The 15,446-nt window shown below is 37.4% G+C and overlaps 2 protein-coding genes across 2 annotated transcripts; one reads left to right on the top strand and one right to left on the bottom strand.

Moving 5' to 3' along the window:
* Positions 1 to 279: 279 nt before the first annotated feature.
* LOC141441034 (uncharacterized) lies at positions 280 to 13,759 on the top strand. The gene is made up of 5 exons (XM_074105655.1): positions 280 to 816; positions 9,619 to 10,174; positions 10,272 to 10,784; positions 10,866 to 11,083; positions 13,155 to 13,759. The coding sequence occupies exons 1-5, from the start codon at positions 445 to 447 to the stop codon at positions 13,383 to 13,385; spliced, it is 1,890 nt and encodes a 629-aa protein (XP_073961756.1). The 5' UTR covers positions 280 to 444; the 3' UTR covers positions 13,386 to 13,759.
* On the bottom strand, positions 860 to 8,142 carry LOC141441035 (carboxypeptidase O-like). The gene is made up of 9 exons (XM_074105656.1): positions 8,026 to 8,142; positions 5,246 to 5,800; positions 4,919 to 5,110; positions 3,805 to 3,938; positions 3,567 to 3,727; positions 3,358 to 3,489; positions 3,086 to 3,182; positions 2,200 to 2,346; positions 860 to 1,424 (listed from the first exon to the last, which is right to left on the bottom strand). The coding sequence occupies exons 1-9, from the start codon at positions 8,138 to 8,140 to the stop codon at positions 1,185 to 1,187; spliced, it is 1,773 nt and encodes a 590-aa protein (XP_073961757.1). The 5' UTR covers positions 8,141 to 8,142; the 3' UTR covers positions 860 to 1,184.
* Positions 13,760 to 15,446: the final 1,687 nt, after the last annotated feature.

Genomic DNA, 15,446 nt, shown 5'->3' with positions numbered 1-15,446 from the left:
GTACGATACAAACTTCGAAATAGCCTCCCAGGCACGTTCGAAAACAATCCTCATCAATATCCTTTTGAACGTTTTGTAGTCTGCCATTTAATAATATTTCTGTAGAAAGAAAGTTATTAATGATCATTGATCACGGGTTTCATGTGTTAATGATACACTTTTATTCACAGAGGAGAGGACTGAAACTGAAACAAGTGGAAGTCCCTGTCTGTTTAAAAAAGGGTGGAAATATGGTTGTTTTAAAAAAAAATCGAGAAACGGGCCTCAACTGTCAAAAAAAAGGAATCAATAAGCAAGCGCGTTGCTTAGCAACGTTTGTGTTGGTTGACTATTCGCAGAATTTTGAAAACATTGTTGTTTTCTTGTTATACAATACGTTGCCTTTAAATAAATCCCGTCCATTTGCCCCCTGTCAGTATTTTCAGGGTAGATCAGTCAGAGATAATGGCACAAAGTTCGATATCTTTTCAAGATACGCCGTCTAACGACAATAGTTTATCCACCAAGGAATTTTTACAAAATGAGAAAAATTGTGAAATATGGAAAGATAGCGATGAAGAAATCAAGATGATATTGAGTGAGATCAACAAGCTTTCTGGTAACAACAATAATAATCTGTTATCTGGAGACATGGATGATGTTGATTTGATTTTAAAGAGGGCAGAGGATATTGCCTTTGAAACAAAGAATCTTTTGAAAAGTCCAGTAGTTTCGTCTCTCAATGGATCACCGGAAGCCGGCAATAAGATACCAGAGATAAAGGTCACTAAGCCTGACTTTGAATTAAAGGCTGACAATAAGACTCCTGTACACAAGGTATGTTTTTGTCATTTAAATGTAGGTAAAAAAAAACCTTTTAAAAGTATAATTTATTTGCCACATTGTTATTCTGTAAATCACAATTCTCAAACTATCCTTAAATATTTACTTAATATCTAGAATAAATTATTGAATAATATAAATAGTTAAGTAGTAAATACAATCTTTCAGTCACATTTACCACCTAACCAATTCTTTTTAATATTTATGATGGTTATAAATACCATAGGTACTTTAACTTCTTGAATAATGCAAGACTTCCTTAAAGTAATAATTTCTACTTTCATATATCATTTGAAATAATTTCCCACAAAATTCTCAAATTTTTCTAAAGGACAAAGATAGATATGGTTAAATCTGGAACCTTACTCCTGATGAATTTGTTTCAACAAAACTCTTAGTCCTGCCAAGTTTTCTTTGGCAACTGGCTCAACATAAGACACCGGTAAGATGAATCCATATCTACCAGTGTCACTCAACTCAATTGTGTAACTGTACTTGATGCCTCGCGACTTGGCCCAATCATCAGACCCCCCTGATGCTGGATAGAGGAGCCTGCTGGAGGAACCTACTGAATATGTGGAACCACCAGTGCTTTGTATTGCCTGAAAAAATAAAAGGATTGTTGTAGGCTACATACAATATAGTATAAAAATTTGCTTAGAAATGAAGTTTGATGGGGGCAGTAAGGGCTGTACATTTTCAAGTAAAATTGTTGCTATGAATCTCCCATATTTGTAGTAAAAACTTGTTTGCGCAATGTTTGTATAAAAAAGGGGTGCCATTCTTTACCATACCAACCTGGATTTTACGGGTATTTAAATACAGTCCCTGCCAGGCTACAAGTATGGGTAGGTACCATCAGCCAAATATGTGGTCTACCACCCTAAAGTTGATAATCGTTTGCATGTCACAAAACAATAATGCCAATTGACATGTTTGTCAACTTGAAAGTTCGACTTTAGCAACATATTTATTTGATAGGAACTTGTTTGAAAATTGATAGATCACTTATTTGGCTGATGGTACAAGATTCATGAGCAAATTTTCTATACCTTGACAAGTTCATATGTTGCAGTCAGCATTGGTCACATTTATAAAAAAAAAATTGATAAAGGTAGCAGAGCCTCCCTGTGACAGGTTCCTCTATTGTTACTACTTTGAAAAAATCTCATATCTAAAATCAATTTATCAACAAAATTGAACCCTGACATAATGTTCATAAAGTTCACTCAGAAAATTATCTGTTTTATGGTACAAGTTTTTATTAAAGTAGTGATGATATAGGTACACTCATTGTCACACATGCAAACTTGTCCTGATATAGTAATGAAATGCATGTAGCAAGTTTGTTCAACATATGTATGTAATAATAAATACCTGTGCCATTGCCTTGCCAACTGCATCCATTTCCTTGTAGTCTGGAGGCACAACATTGTCATAACCCCACGGGTACAACAAGTACTGGCCGTAGCTATGGTAAGTCAGGTATGCTGAGAAATTGGTGGCACTGGTTGTGATGAAATCCTGCAAACAATAAAATGTACCTTGGTGATATTATTATATTTATTACCTGAGAATTTAATTATAATATTTGTAACAAATCTATGTATAGTCAGCATCAAATAGTATGTAGCAAGATCACCAATTACTGGAAAACATCCAAATAGCCATTAACATTGACCCAATCAAAGTGATCAAATTACTGAGGCCATCCATCATGTACAAATGTACTGGAGCACGCATATCGCCAAATAGTACACGATGGATGTCTCCAACAATTTGCCTGCTTTGTCTGAGCTGAGCCACTGTTGATGACTATTTTGTATGTTTCCAAGTATTTGATCTTGACTGCTATGTATTATAAGAAGCTGACTGTACCTACTGTTCACAAATAAATTGTTTGGTTTAATTTGACCACATGCTTAAACTACACCCACTAAAGAATGAGTTAGCAGGTCAAACTATTTTCCATAATAGAAATATTTGGAAGTGTAAAGATACCTATTTTTTTTTGTTGAACAACAAAAAAGTAAATACCCATCATCTGTTCTTATCTAACTACATACTTAAAAGTGCTTTGATTAATAAACAATGTTCCTTAATATTATATCTGAAGAACTCTTGACTTATAAGTGTTTTCCTTAACATGTGCATGTGCACACTCTAACATTTTTCAAGTACCTTATGCTGTTAATATTTCTATGATGATTGGAACAAATTCTTCGAATTTTCTCGAATATCCTGTAACAAATGTAGAACTTACAGCAAGTGCTTTTGATTCAGGTTCTGAAAATGCGGCTCTGCCGCGGAAAGTTTCACTGCAAGGATTGCTTGAGGCTCCTTTTCCACCCCATCGGTATCTGAAATTTATTAAATTGAACATGTAACCACATGTTAAGTTTGAGACTAGACAGCTGCATAGTTGTATCTGATTGTGCTGGTGTTACACAAGGCTCTCTTCTAAGGTTATCGCTATTTTCTTTATAAGTAAATAATTCAGAGGATAGGATGGGCTCGAGAGAGTATAATTCTTACCCAAAGTTTCTGTTAAGATCAGTCCCAGAGCACACTCTCGCTACGTTACTGGGTTTTCTGTTCTTCCTCCAAAGTCGATCAACCGTGTGGGTATGTTCATACCCATCAGGATTCACAACTGGCAAGAAATACCTGTAAGACGATTAGTATTTATCTATCGTTCCCATGAAAAGTTAGGACAAGAAATGAATTTATGTTTAGGTACCAACCAATCTGTGTTTTTCACGTCATCGGATTCTACGTCGAAATTTTCTGCAAATTGGTTGATGAAGTACGTAACGGTTGCAGGGCTGATCCATTCTCGAGCGTGAATCCCTCCATCAATAAATACCGCTTTGTTAGTTGATTTACCGTCAGAAATTCGTAAAATCTGCAAAAAAGAAAACAATGTGAAACCCATTGAAAATTATCTGGATTAATATGTAAATTGTCATATGTTTCACTTACCTTAAGATCACGATTTTCGTATGACTTTCCGATGGTTTTCACGCTAATAATTGATGGATATGTCTTCGCCAAATAATCCATAAAACCGTGGATGTCTTCCAGTCTATGATATTGTTTCCATGTCATTCGATGTCCTAAAAAGATTTCTTAGTTTATATATAATTATGATATTATTAATTATGCTATTCAAAACGTTCGCTAGCGGTATTTGGCTTAGTTACAGTCTTAATTCTTTCTGGAATTCCACACAATAGGTATTCTCAATAGAACAAAGGAACTTAGTTAAAGGTGGCTGTGGAGCTTTCTAGTTAACTTCATTCAACCTTTAGTCGGAGTTACGGTTCTACGCGATAAGGGCAAATGCCGCAGAGGTACTGTTAAAAAGTGTAGGTACAATGTAGGGAAAGTGCGACTTATGTAATATCACTAAACTAATGCACTTTACAACAGTTCCATTCAAATCGGGAGTAGGTAGGTAAGTACAGTTGTGACTGTGCGATTGTGAGTTATAGGCGACTTAAAGTAATAGTGTAGGTAACTGTACCATCATAATTTCACGTTTTAATCACAGCTGGCGAACATCATGACTCATGAAGCTAGAGATTCACACATGTACACAGTTGCAGTTAGTTACAAAGTGAAAAATTGACGAAAACATTTAGCTCAGTCAAACACATAAACATGCAACCGCAGACACATTTCAAAATGTTTAAACACAACGAGATTATTAGCCATGATTCGTGATCGTGCTGAATCGTGCAGGCAGATGCTGTGCCTAATAACAACGAACCCCAATTAGCTTCCGGCCAATACTCCATGGGCATGTTGAGAGTATTGTAGCCCATGTAGGCGCCTACTAAACCTATTCGGCGATGGGAAGCCCTGTAACGCCAAAAATTGTAAGCTCTTGCTGCAACAGAATGATTTGGATCCTTCGAATATTGTTAATGTACATGTTGATGCTGGTAATAATAGCAATGGGGTTAACCAACGTGCCAACTGTCATAGGTAAACCTATTGTTAAGATTGGTATGGAAAGGAAAAACATTTAAGTATGTTCTATTTAACTATTCCATTAAAAATGATGATTAAAGGGATGAAGAAAAACTCATACCTCGCCGATCATGAAGTTCCATTTCCTCAGGACTGAGAGGCGGATTCTCCTCGTCAATCCTCTTCTGCAAATTCTCTATGATGACATCATAGGCTATATTCTCTCTTTTAAAGACCCTCGTCACGTTTTCTATAGCATCGTGCTTTACAAGTATGTCAGCGGACGTGTGATCACCTCCCCACGTCGAGATGACTGCAATTAAACAAAGGTCATCAAATGATTTATAGTAGACATTGTTGCAAATTTAATATGTGTTGCTGATAAATCAAGCTATTCAACAGTAGTTTGTGTTCATTAAATTTTAACTAATGCCGAAATAATGCTTACGATTTCTGCGCCTTAATCTTGTTAAGATTGGCCGTATCCCAGTTTTATTTGTGGAAATTTTCCAAACTTGAGCTCCGGTATAGTCTATTTTGACTTCATTTTTTGTGAGGTCTGCTGCTTTAAGTATTAAAACAGCAGGCTCCTCTTGAAAAATATCTTCAGACTTAGGAGGCTCTTCTTCTAGTACGGCTGGTTCCTCTACTTTAGCTGGGGTTTCTGGTGCAAGTAAAGTTTGTTTAGTGGAGTCTTCAATGGACTCTGCGTCTAGTAAAGCTGGTTGCTCTTCCTTTGCGATACCTGTTACAGGCTTTTCATTTGGTAACGCAGCTTGTTCTTCTTTTACTAAATTATTTGTTGGCAGTGCATCTGATGCCGCAGGTTCTTCTAATTTAATAAAATCTTTAGAAGACTGTGACTCTGGTAACGCAGGTACCACATCTTTTACCAAATCTTTAGGTTCTGTTGGTACTTTGTCCGTTAAAACTGGTTCAGCGATGTCGGTTTTAATTTCCTTAACATCTGACGGCTGTGGGACGGAATTTCGTGCCGGGAATTCTAAAAAAAATAGTGTAATTAATTTTCTACCTTAATTAAATTAAGCAATGGAAAATGTCATAGTTATACTAAGAAAGTAAATATGTCAATGTGTCAGTGTTATAAGTTCACTTCAGGCTTTTATAGTGCGGAATTCGTAAACTATTTTCTAACTACACTTATTTTTTGTATAAGTAGTACTTAAATGTATTTTAAAAGTTTATTATATGGACGCATTTATTTATTTGTTCATTAAACTGTATTTATCTTGATATTATCGATTTTCGCTTTTCTTATCTACCTATATATTTTCGAGACCTGCTGTTACATATTTATGTTATTTTCTTTATTAAACTGTATGTCTAGAAGAGATCGCTTTTAAAGCGGTAAGACCGCCTATTGCCTGCCGTACATATTGTGTTTTTGCTTACTGCTTTGTGGTGTGCAATAAATAATATTTTTTTTTATTGTGCACTGTTTGTTAGTCGACATATTTTCTATAAGGTCGTCAATACATTTTTTTTAAAAAAGAAGAAAAAAGTGTCTTAATAATATTTTTGCATAAAGTTGAAAACCACAAAATTGACAAAAACAATCTTAGCTTCTAAACAAAACACCCGGAAGAAGGAAGAACACAAATCATAACCCGAGTACACGCAAACGCCGATTCTGGACATCCGCTCACCTTCGAGCAAAATACGTGCGCGAAATCTCAACTAATTCCGGTGGAACTCAGAAATCAAGTTCTGTGCCTAAGTAAACCGTTAGGAACAAGCAGCAAGATCAGGTCGCGTTGGAAAACCACGAGAGAAAGTCATTAAACGTGTCGCAAGGAAAGGCTTTGCATTTAAATATCGGACATTTAATTTCCACTCCGTATGCCCGCCGCGCCTGCCCGCAATTGATACGGTATCAGAGAGCACGATTGATATACGGCGCATGGCACATGACTTTTACTGCTGATTTATAGACATGCTACCGGCAATTCTAATTAATGACCCCTGAATTCGTACGGAATTGTTAATTGCTTCAAAGGCTTGTTCCGTTTGCAAGTACGGTGCTTATGTAAACGTAAATATATAGATGCAAGAAGAATACAAGGCGTTTCTAAAAACTGGAGTCTTTTAAATAGTTTTCTAACATCAACTTATATTAATGTGACAAATAATTACTGCAGCCTTTTGATTTATTTTATCAATGATTATTGTAATTATACCTGTCAATGATTATCAATGAGTATCGTGAACACGTTCGGGTATTAGTAATTTTTACTAATTACCTATGAGCGTAAATCACGAAAGTTTAAAACATTATGTTGCAAACGTATGTCTTAGAAGATTAAAGAAATGTAAAAAAAAATTGGAGTCATAATTCGGCCCACTGCTGGGCAATAGACCTCTCAATCTGAGGTAGAACTGGGCCCATAGTCAGATCAGATCGTACTCAAGCTGTGTAGATTATGACTTTGCATCGCAAACACTTAATCACTACATAGACATGTGCACTCAGCACTACAGGTTTTCTCGCGATGTTTTTAGCTCTCATCGATTAGTTAAGTTCATCATATCTATTTGTATCGAACTTCGAAAATCCTCAAGGCGCGAACCAGTAAATGTCAACTAGTTTAACAACAATAAATAATATGCATTCCATTTCTTAATATTTTGTATCATTTGTTATTTAGGTACAATTTGATTCCAATCCAAATATCCTCCTCTAATCCCTTAATTCTAATTTCTAAGAAAATCCTAGATGTATTTAGCATTTGAAACGTATCGACTAAACAAACATCAAAAGTCTTGGGATCATTATTTCTTAGATAAATTTGATGTTTGACTCAGTAATATCATCATCCCAGCCTATATACGTCCCACTGCTGGGCACAGGCCTTCTCTCAGAACAAGAGGGCTTGGGCCATAGTTCCCATGCGGGCCCAGTGCGGATTGGGAACTTAGCACGCACCATTGAATCGCTTCGCAGGTTTCCTCACGATGTTTTCCTTCACCGCAAAGCTCGTGGTCAAATTCAAATGTAATTCCGCACATGAATTTCGAAAAACTCAGAGGTGCGAGCCGGGGTTCGAATCCACGACCCTTTGCTTGAGAGGCGATAGGTCAAACCACTAGGCCACCACGGCTTCTAGTAATATGCCTATATTAAAATGTTAAAAAGTGTCTCGGGATAAAAAATATCCCTAGCCACTTTTGATGAGTGCAGCGTAGTCTTAGAAAAAATCAAATAATTACCTTGTCCCGGAAGAAGATCGTTGACGAGCGGAGAGCTAAGCACCCCCGATACGGCTGCTAAGAGCACAACCACCACGGCCCACGACTCCATGGTTACTGAACTGACCGTTACCATACCACCGTCGGCTCACCTGAGTGACCGCTGCCTGCGCTTACGCACAAGCTCCGCGCAAAGGCTTTTCTTAACAGCCAGTTTATACCGCATCACTAATTGATATTCTAAATTGGTAGGTATTGTTTTCAATTTGGAGAACTGGTCGCTTTTTGTGGGTCAGTAGAAATTCACTGTTGCTAACTGGAATTTTCTAAAGTTAGATTCGACAGCTATCTCTATATCAGAGACACAGGTATTTCATCATCATCATCAGCTGGGTGACGTCCACTGCTGAATAAAACCCTCCCCCTTAGAACGCCACAATGAACGACAACACGCCACTTGCATCCACCGGTTGCCCGCAAATCTCACGATGTCGTCAGTCCTCCTAGTGGGAGGCTAGCCAAAGCTTCGTCTTGCAGTTCGTGGTCGCCACTCGATATGTCTATGTTACATTCCGATGCAATTTTTTACCTGCCTTTTCTGTCGATATATTAACATGTTTTGGAACCAGAATGACAACAATCTTAATGAGGCGCATGCCCGGTCATTGCCTCCGGTTGCAGTTATTTAACATTGTTGACAAACTGTTTGCCGTAAAACGGGTTTATCTTCTTTTACTTTATTTTTCAATATAGGTAATACCTGAATAGAAAAACGATTTTGCTGCAAATAGAGTTCGTGATGGGTACGGTAAAAGAGCAACTTTTTGTTTTGTCATTAGCTGTGTCGTTTGCCTTGGTTTTTATCGTTTGCTTGATCCGAATTTTTTGATCTAGCTTAAATTGTCGCAGTATTCTCCAATAAATAGGGCCTTATAAAGGGTTAACGCATTCACTGCCACCGACGTATATATGCGTTTTCGGAACTTCACCCAGTGCCGCTGTCATAATTATTCATACATCTTGAACGCACATGCGCGTCGGTGGCACCTGTCGAAGCGTCGTGTCAATGAATGCGTTAAAAGTCCTCAGGATTAGGTTTGAGTCAGTTAGTAGATAAATATATTACGCGTTATCTTTTTCCCACAACTCCTTTTGCGAAGAATTCGTTTATCGCTATCCCGCGGGAACTGTACCATTTTCCCGGATAAACATAATCCTATGTCCTTCCTAGGTCTCAGATTACCGATTTAAGCGGTTCATCGGTTTAAGCGTGAAGACGTAACAGACTGACAGATTTTCGACATTGAGACAGATTACTTTCGCACTTATAATACGAGTAAGGATTATCGCGACTGCGATACCTGCTAAACTGACGAGTGAGATTTTTTTAATTGTAATCTTAGTGCAATACTAAATGATTAATATATGACGATACGATAACTACGATAATTGTGGCGAACAAAAACCTCATACGTCAACTCCATTGGAGGTACGTAGCTTTTCTACCCAACAGGAAATATATGCGTTAATTGACACCAACGAACAGACGTCTATTGTTACTCATTTAAGGTACTTATTGCGTGTCACTTATGTTAGTTGTACGTTTATTTTTAGGGACACCAATCCTCAAAGCAAAATCTAAAAGAAAACGACACACGCCGTAAACCTAAAGCGAGGCCTTATTCAGCCGGCGTTATCGATTCCAAGAAAAGAGAGTCTGTGAAAGTAGCCAGGTTTGTTACTAATTCACCAAAACGTGCCGTAAACTGTAAGCACGAACACTTATTGGAAGAATTGAAGGATACCAATGAAAGGGTCAAAAGCCTCGAACTTATTAACGTACAGTTAACAGACGACAATAAAGTATTACGCAAACAATTAGAAAAAACCAATGAAGAAAAACATGTGGCTGACCTTAAACTAGTAGAATGTGAAAAATTCATTGGTCGTCTAGGAAAAGAATATGAAAACAGAAATGCAGAGCTGAAGGCAGTGAAGGAGAGTGAGAGTAAACTAGTGGCGGAATTGCAAAAAGAACGTAACGAAAGGAAGAACTTAGCGATACAGCGAGATAAAGATTCCGCTATCACTCAAGATCTGCAGCGGCAGGTTAAAGAGATGGAGATGATTTTGAGGAGAAAACATCCTGATTCCGTTTCAGCATTAATTGGTCAGTATGGTATCAAAATCAGAGAATTTTCTTACTGTGTGAACACTACCTCCTTGTATTTTTACTAATAAATTCGAGTGTTCTGCTATTATTTCAGTTGCTGCAAAATCATCAACTGTTGAAGATAACAAGAAGAAATTATTAGAAGACCGCATCGCTCGATTGGAACAAGAACTCAAAGATAAAGAAGGTCATTTTCAGGGCATACTTTTAACTCTTCAAGAGAAGTTCAGTGACATGAAACAAAAGTACGAGAACCACATAATAGACGTTGAAAGACAGCTGATGGAAGACCGTAAAGTAAACAATGAACTGAAGAGTAAAATAAACAAGTTAAATTTGGTTGATGAAGCTTCTCAAACGGTGCCAAATGGGCATAATGCCAGTACACAAACTGTTTATAAAACTGACAGGGCATCTTCTGCTGTGAGCAGGATGACACAGAACTCAGCGTTATTAATGAATAGACTGAAAGAAGACAGCTATTTAGTGGCTACAATAAAAGGCTTGCAATCCGAATTGACCGTCAAGCAGCGAACGATTGCCAAAATTAATAGAGAAACTGAAGAGTTGAGAAAGAATTTACGTAATCTACAAAAAGAGAAAGAAGGTGAGTGAGAATAATCATAACAACAAATATAATTATGGTGTTGAAAATTGCTAAAAGTATCTACTTCTTTATCTTTTTCAGTGCTACTACATTTGAATCCGCAGAAGAAACCGGGTCATAAACAGAACGCCAAATCCGCTGAAAACATTCTAGTGAAGGTAACTACTGAAATGGAAGCCGAGCTCTCAGAGACTAGGAAACATCATGAAGTTTTGGTGCAAGAGCGGAACAGCCTTCTTGATTCCCTTAAGCGGACTAACGAGGAGTTCATTTTGCTGAAGAAGAAACGTATTCAGGATGTAAGTAATGTAATAAGATAGGACCTTGTCCGTCTGGGTTGGTATGGTTTGGTAGCAGCATTGTATCCACTAATCCTACCGTTAAATTTTAAAGAAAGAAAGAAAACATTTGTTCGTGACAACATGGAATAAAAAAAGGCCCTCAGTCTGATCACCGCTGCCCTGACATCGAACACATATTGGCGTGCATTGAGTTGATTCCAGGGTAGTCAATACGGTATTTGACAACTCCTGATATTGCCATATCTTAATATTATTATGAAAATATAGATATACAGATAGTGTTTAGCGAAGAGAAAATTTAAATCGGTTGAAAATTGGATTAATAGTGATTTTTTGAAAAATCTATATACCTGTCTCTTTCTCAAACGCTTTTCTCTATGCAGCAAGTATGGCGGTACTGGCGTGTGACGTCACATGCCAGTATATATTTCTCTGTCTAATCTTGAATTTCAAACCTTTATAACTTTGTTATTTGTAAAGGTGGCTTAAAAATTGTTTTTCTATTCGATAACAGGCATTGTGTAGTTTTAATTTATAAAACATATACAAAATAGTCAAATACCGTATTGGTAGTTTGGGCCGCTGCAGCAGCGCGCCACCAGCACTAGCGCTGCCTACTCAATGCACGCCATAATAGGGATCAAAATTTGTTTCTAACTAATGGCCAAGGGCCTTTTAACGCACACCGCGTTTATTAAACGCGCCGTCGACGCGCGTATGTACAAACGCGATACGCACGCGAGAGGTATGGTTTTTTTTTATTCGACTGGTGAGATCACCACTGCCCATAAACATCTGCAACACCAGGGGTATTGCAGATGCGTTGCCAACTTAGAGGCCTAAGATCGGATACCTCACGTGCCAGTAATTTCACCGGCTGTCTTACTCTCCACGCCGAAACACAACAGTGCAAGCACTGCTGCTTCACGGCAGGATTAGCGAGCAAGATGGTGGTAGCAATCCGGGCGGACCTTGCACTAAGGTCCTACCACCTGCAAACCTACCTGCCTACCTACTTGCTGCTCTTTGGAAAGAAAAACGCGCTGATAACGAGCGTTTCTAAAGCGCGTTTAAAATTGTGGTGTGCGAAGCGAAGGCACTTACTACTAAGGAATCCGATTGTTCGTTTGTCTACCCTGTTTCATAAAATAAAAAATGACGATCTATTTACGCAACTCATAATTTATTCGTTCCACCATCGCTGTCAAACTTCTTAAAGAAAAATGTGAAAGTGTTTGTAAAAAAAACCACTGAGACTTATTCATTAAAATTTCCTAAATGACACACGATGCATTTGTAAATGCCGTCACTGTGTGGCAACGACCGGGAGACGTGACTTCGGAAAGCTATCTAATATAATCCATTTGTCCAAACTGCATTCGCTCGTATTTTCCTTATTTTTCAACAAATAATATTGATGATTTTAACGTCATTCTTTTTATTTCCCACTTTTGTATTTCTTTAAGAATATTTGTGTTTTTTTATGCAGATACATTCCCGACCTGACCGGGACTTACATACCTAATCATGACTTAAGTAGTTCATGACTGAAATAAGCAGGGTAAATCGTCAATAACTGGCCACCTTATACTAAAAAAAAAGAATTCTATTTATAAATAAAATTAGCTTTATTATAAGGTGGTGGTCAGTAATTGACAGCTTATACTAAAAATAAATTCTGGCCGCCTATAAATAGAATTCATTTTTAGTACCTTTAAGGTGGCCAGTAATTGACGATTTACCGTACAGTGCCAAAATTACCACAATGGTTCGGCTACATTATACAGTCGCAACAAAGATAATACAGCCAAAGTGCAAAAAATATGTAGGTATACACGACCTTAATGTTCAGGCAATAAAGTCCTGTAGGTACCTACCTTACCTATACATATTTTTTGCACTTCAAACGTATGCATATTTTTGTTGCTGACTATACTTAGTGGCACTCATCGTCTCATCGAGGTAGAGTTTACTCGTGACCACAAAACTGATTGTCGAGGTCCTTGGGGAAGGCCTATCTGGCAGTAGACGTTTTCCTGGTATTATGATGATGATATTTCTACTTCAGCTGCACACGCTTCAATTGGCACACGAGAAAGAGCTAATGCAGATGAACATGCAAATCTATCCGATGCAAGAGGAGATCAAACTGCTCAGCAGAACCGTAGAAATTCTACAGGAGCGAGTGAGAACGGCTGACGACAAACTGGTGAAGTATCAAGCAGGCGCGAAAGAGATAGACGTGCACGCCGGGGGTGACAACCCTACTAATTTTAAAAATAAAAGAGAGGCACGCTAGTTGATCAAAGCTAAACGAATATAAAGTACTAGAAGCGAAACTCCACGTCTGTCACGTACCTACTTTCAGTAGGAATCTCGTTTCTTTTTATAAGTCAGGGGTGTCAATTACGCGAAACGTCTCTGGCTCGTTACAATATTGATTATGTACCACTAACCAGCCCTAGATTTGTCAATAGGCCGTATAGACTGCGGCCTAGGGGCGTTCGATTTCAGAGGACGAGAAAGTTGTTATTTTGAAAGGTACATGGGGCGGTGAATATAAAGTGGGCCAGGTACACAATACTTCGTTTTTTTAGCATTAGAAAGAAGGTAGCGATCTGACGTGTCTTTTTATTGAAAAACACTTGAAAAATAAGTCACAGCAAATAGTAACAATTACATGCTTTTGGTAACATACGTTATTACGTACTTAACTATTGTTAAGTACTGTTTTTTTTTTTCAAGACTTGTTTTTACAATAAAAAGACTACATACGAGTATAATTATAAATCCGGCTTCTAATAAAACAGTGCATAAAGTCGTGTATACATATTTTTGTATCTTTGGCTGTGTCGATATCTTTGCCTTTGACTGTACCTATGCCAATGTTAAGATACAGAGTACAGTACAACTAGAGTGCTAATGTCGCTCGGGACTCGTCGGTTTTCTTCGTTTTCCTCAAGATTCAAATGAGAAAGAACAAGAAAACCGATCCGTTTATTTCTAGTTCCGAGCGAGATTAGCAAACTAGTTTAAGTGTATATTTTAATGCGTAATGCAGTGTTGTGTTCAATTTAACAGCATTTGACTATCATAGGTATAAATAATAATAGGTACACTTCAGCACAAGTGCCTGTCTACGAATTAAGGATATAGATTTAATCTATGATTATTTTAAGTGCTTGAGGGACCATTGTCATTCCGCTTTCAAAGAGTTTTTATTTTTATTTAATAATTATGAATATGTATTATGTTTTGTTTGATTTCATGGAGTTGAGCGACACGTTTATGGTTTAAAAACTTGATAAGTTTACACGAAAAAAATTATGTATAGAGTAAAGTAAGTGTGACATAAGTTATACGAAAGCTAGATAATGTGACTGTACTTTTGTGGTTCCTACTCGTAAGTTATTCTAGTCAGATTAGTTATTTTGTGAGTGATATAATAATAATATAGATACAATACCTACTCATCTGATATTGCTTTGTGAGGATTGGGAATACGACGTCGTCTTATGTATTATGGTGCCTTCTTAGCGGTAAATTAAATTGGAATAAATATATTTCAGTACCTAACAACTTTTTTTTTCAAATTTTTGGGTACGTATATGTAGAGCATTAGGATGCGTTTCAATTGATGAGGAGAGGGGTGCAATTTAATAGAAACATAACAATCATACAATATACTTACTCTATGATAACATTGAGGGGGTCTGTGACCAGGATAGATGACACCAGTAAGAATCAAGAGGACAATTTGACAACTTTGACTAATGTGTCACGTTTGGGTTTGGTTTATGGATTGTAGAGGGAATCAGCACAAACTCTGTGTATGAAAAAGTGTCCATCAAAAAGTGTTAAAAAGGCGGAGCGAAAACCTACTGAGCAAGGGGGTCAATTTTAAAGGAAGTTTTCCAACACATTAAAATCACTCGATATTGCTATTTAAGAGATCACGGAAATTACCACGTCCACGTTTTCTCACATTAGTTACTTTAAGTATAATGTGTACCAAATTATTTCAGACACTAGTGCTAATCTGGAGGGATTTGGAACTGTTATTTACCATCTACACCTGGAGTCTTGTGACTTTTTACTCCGTAGGAGATGTCATCCTTTCTTCAACAATCCATAAGTAGTTTTGTTTATAACTAAATGAGCCAATCGCCAGCAAGAGTGTAATCTAACGGACCTCACGATACTAACGCCATCTAGCGATTTTCCTCCTGTCAAGAATCCTCATTGTTCTAACTGTATGTCTACCGCGCGGGTGCTTGCGATTGCATTCACCATTTCTTTCTACCCTCGTCTTATACCGTGTGACAGAAAGAAGTGGTGATTACGATTATGATTATAAACT

Source organism: Choristoneura fumiferana, chromosome 23 (genome assembly GCF_025370935.1).
Source record: "Choristoneura fumiferana chromosome 23, NRCan_CFum_1, whole genome shotgun sequence".
NCBI classification, from domain to species: Eukaryota; Metazoa; Arthropoda; class Insecta; order Lepidoptera; family Tortricidae; genus Choristoneura; species Choristoneura fumiferana.
Note: the sequence above shows the minus strand (reverse complement) of the source record. Positions and strands in the feature narration are given on the sequence as shown.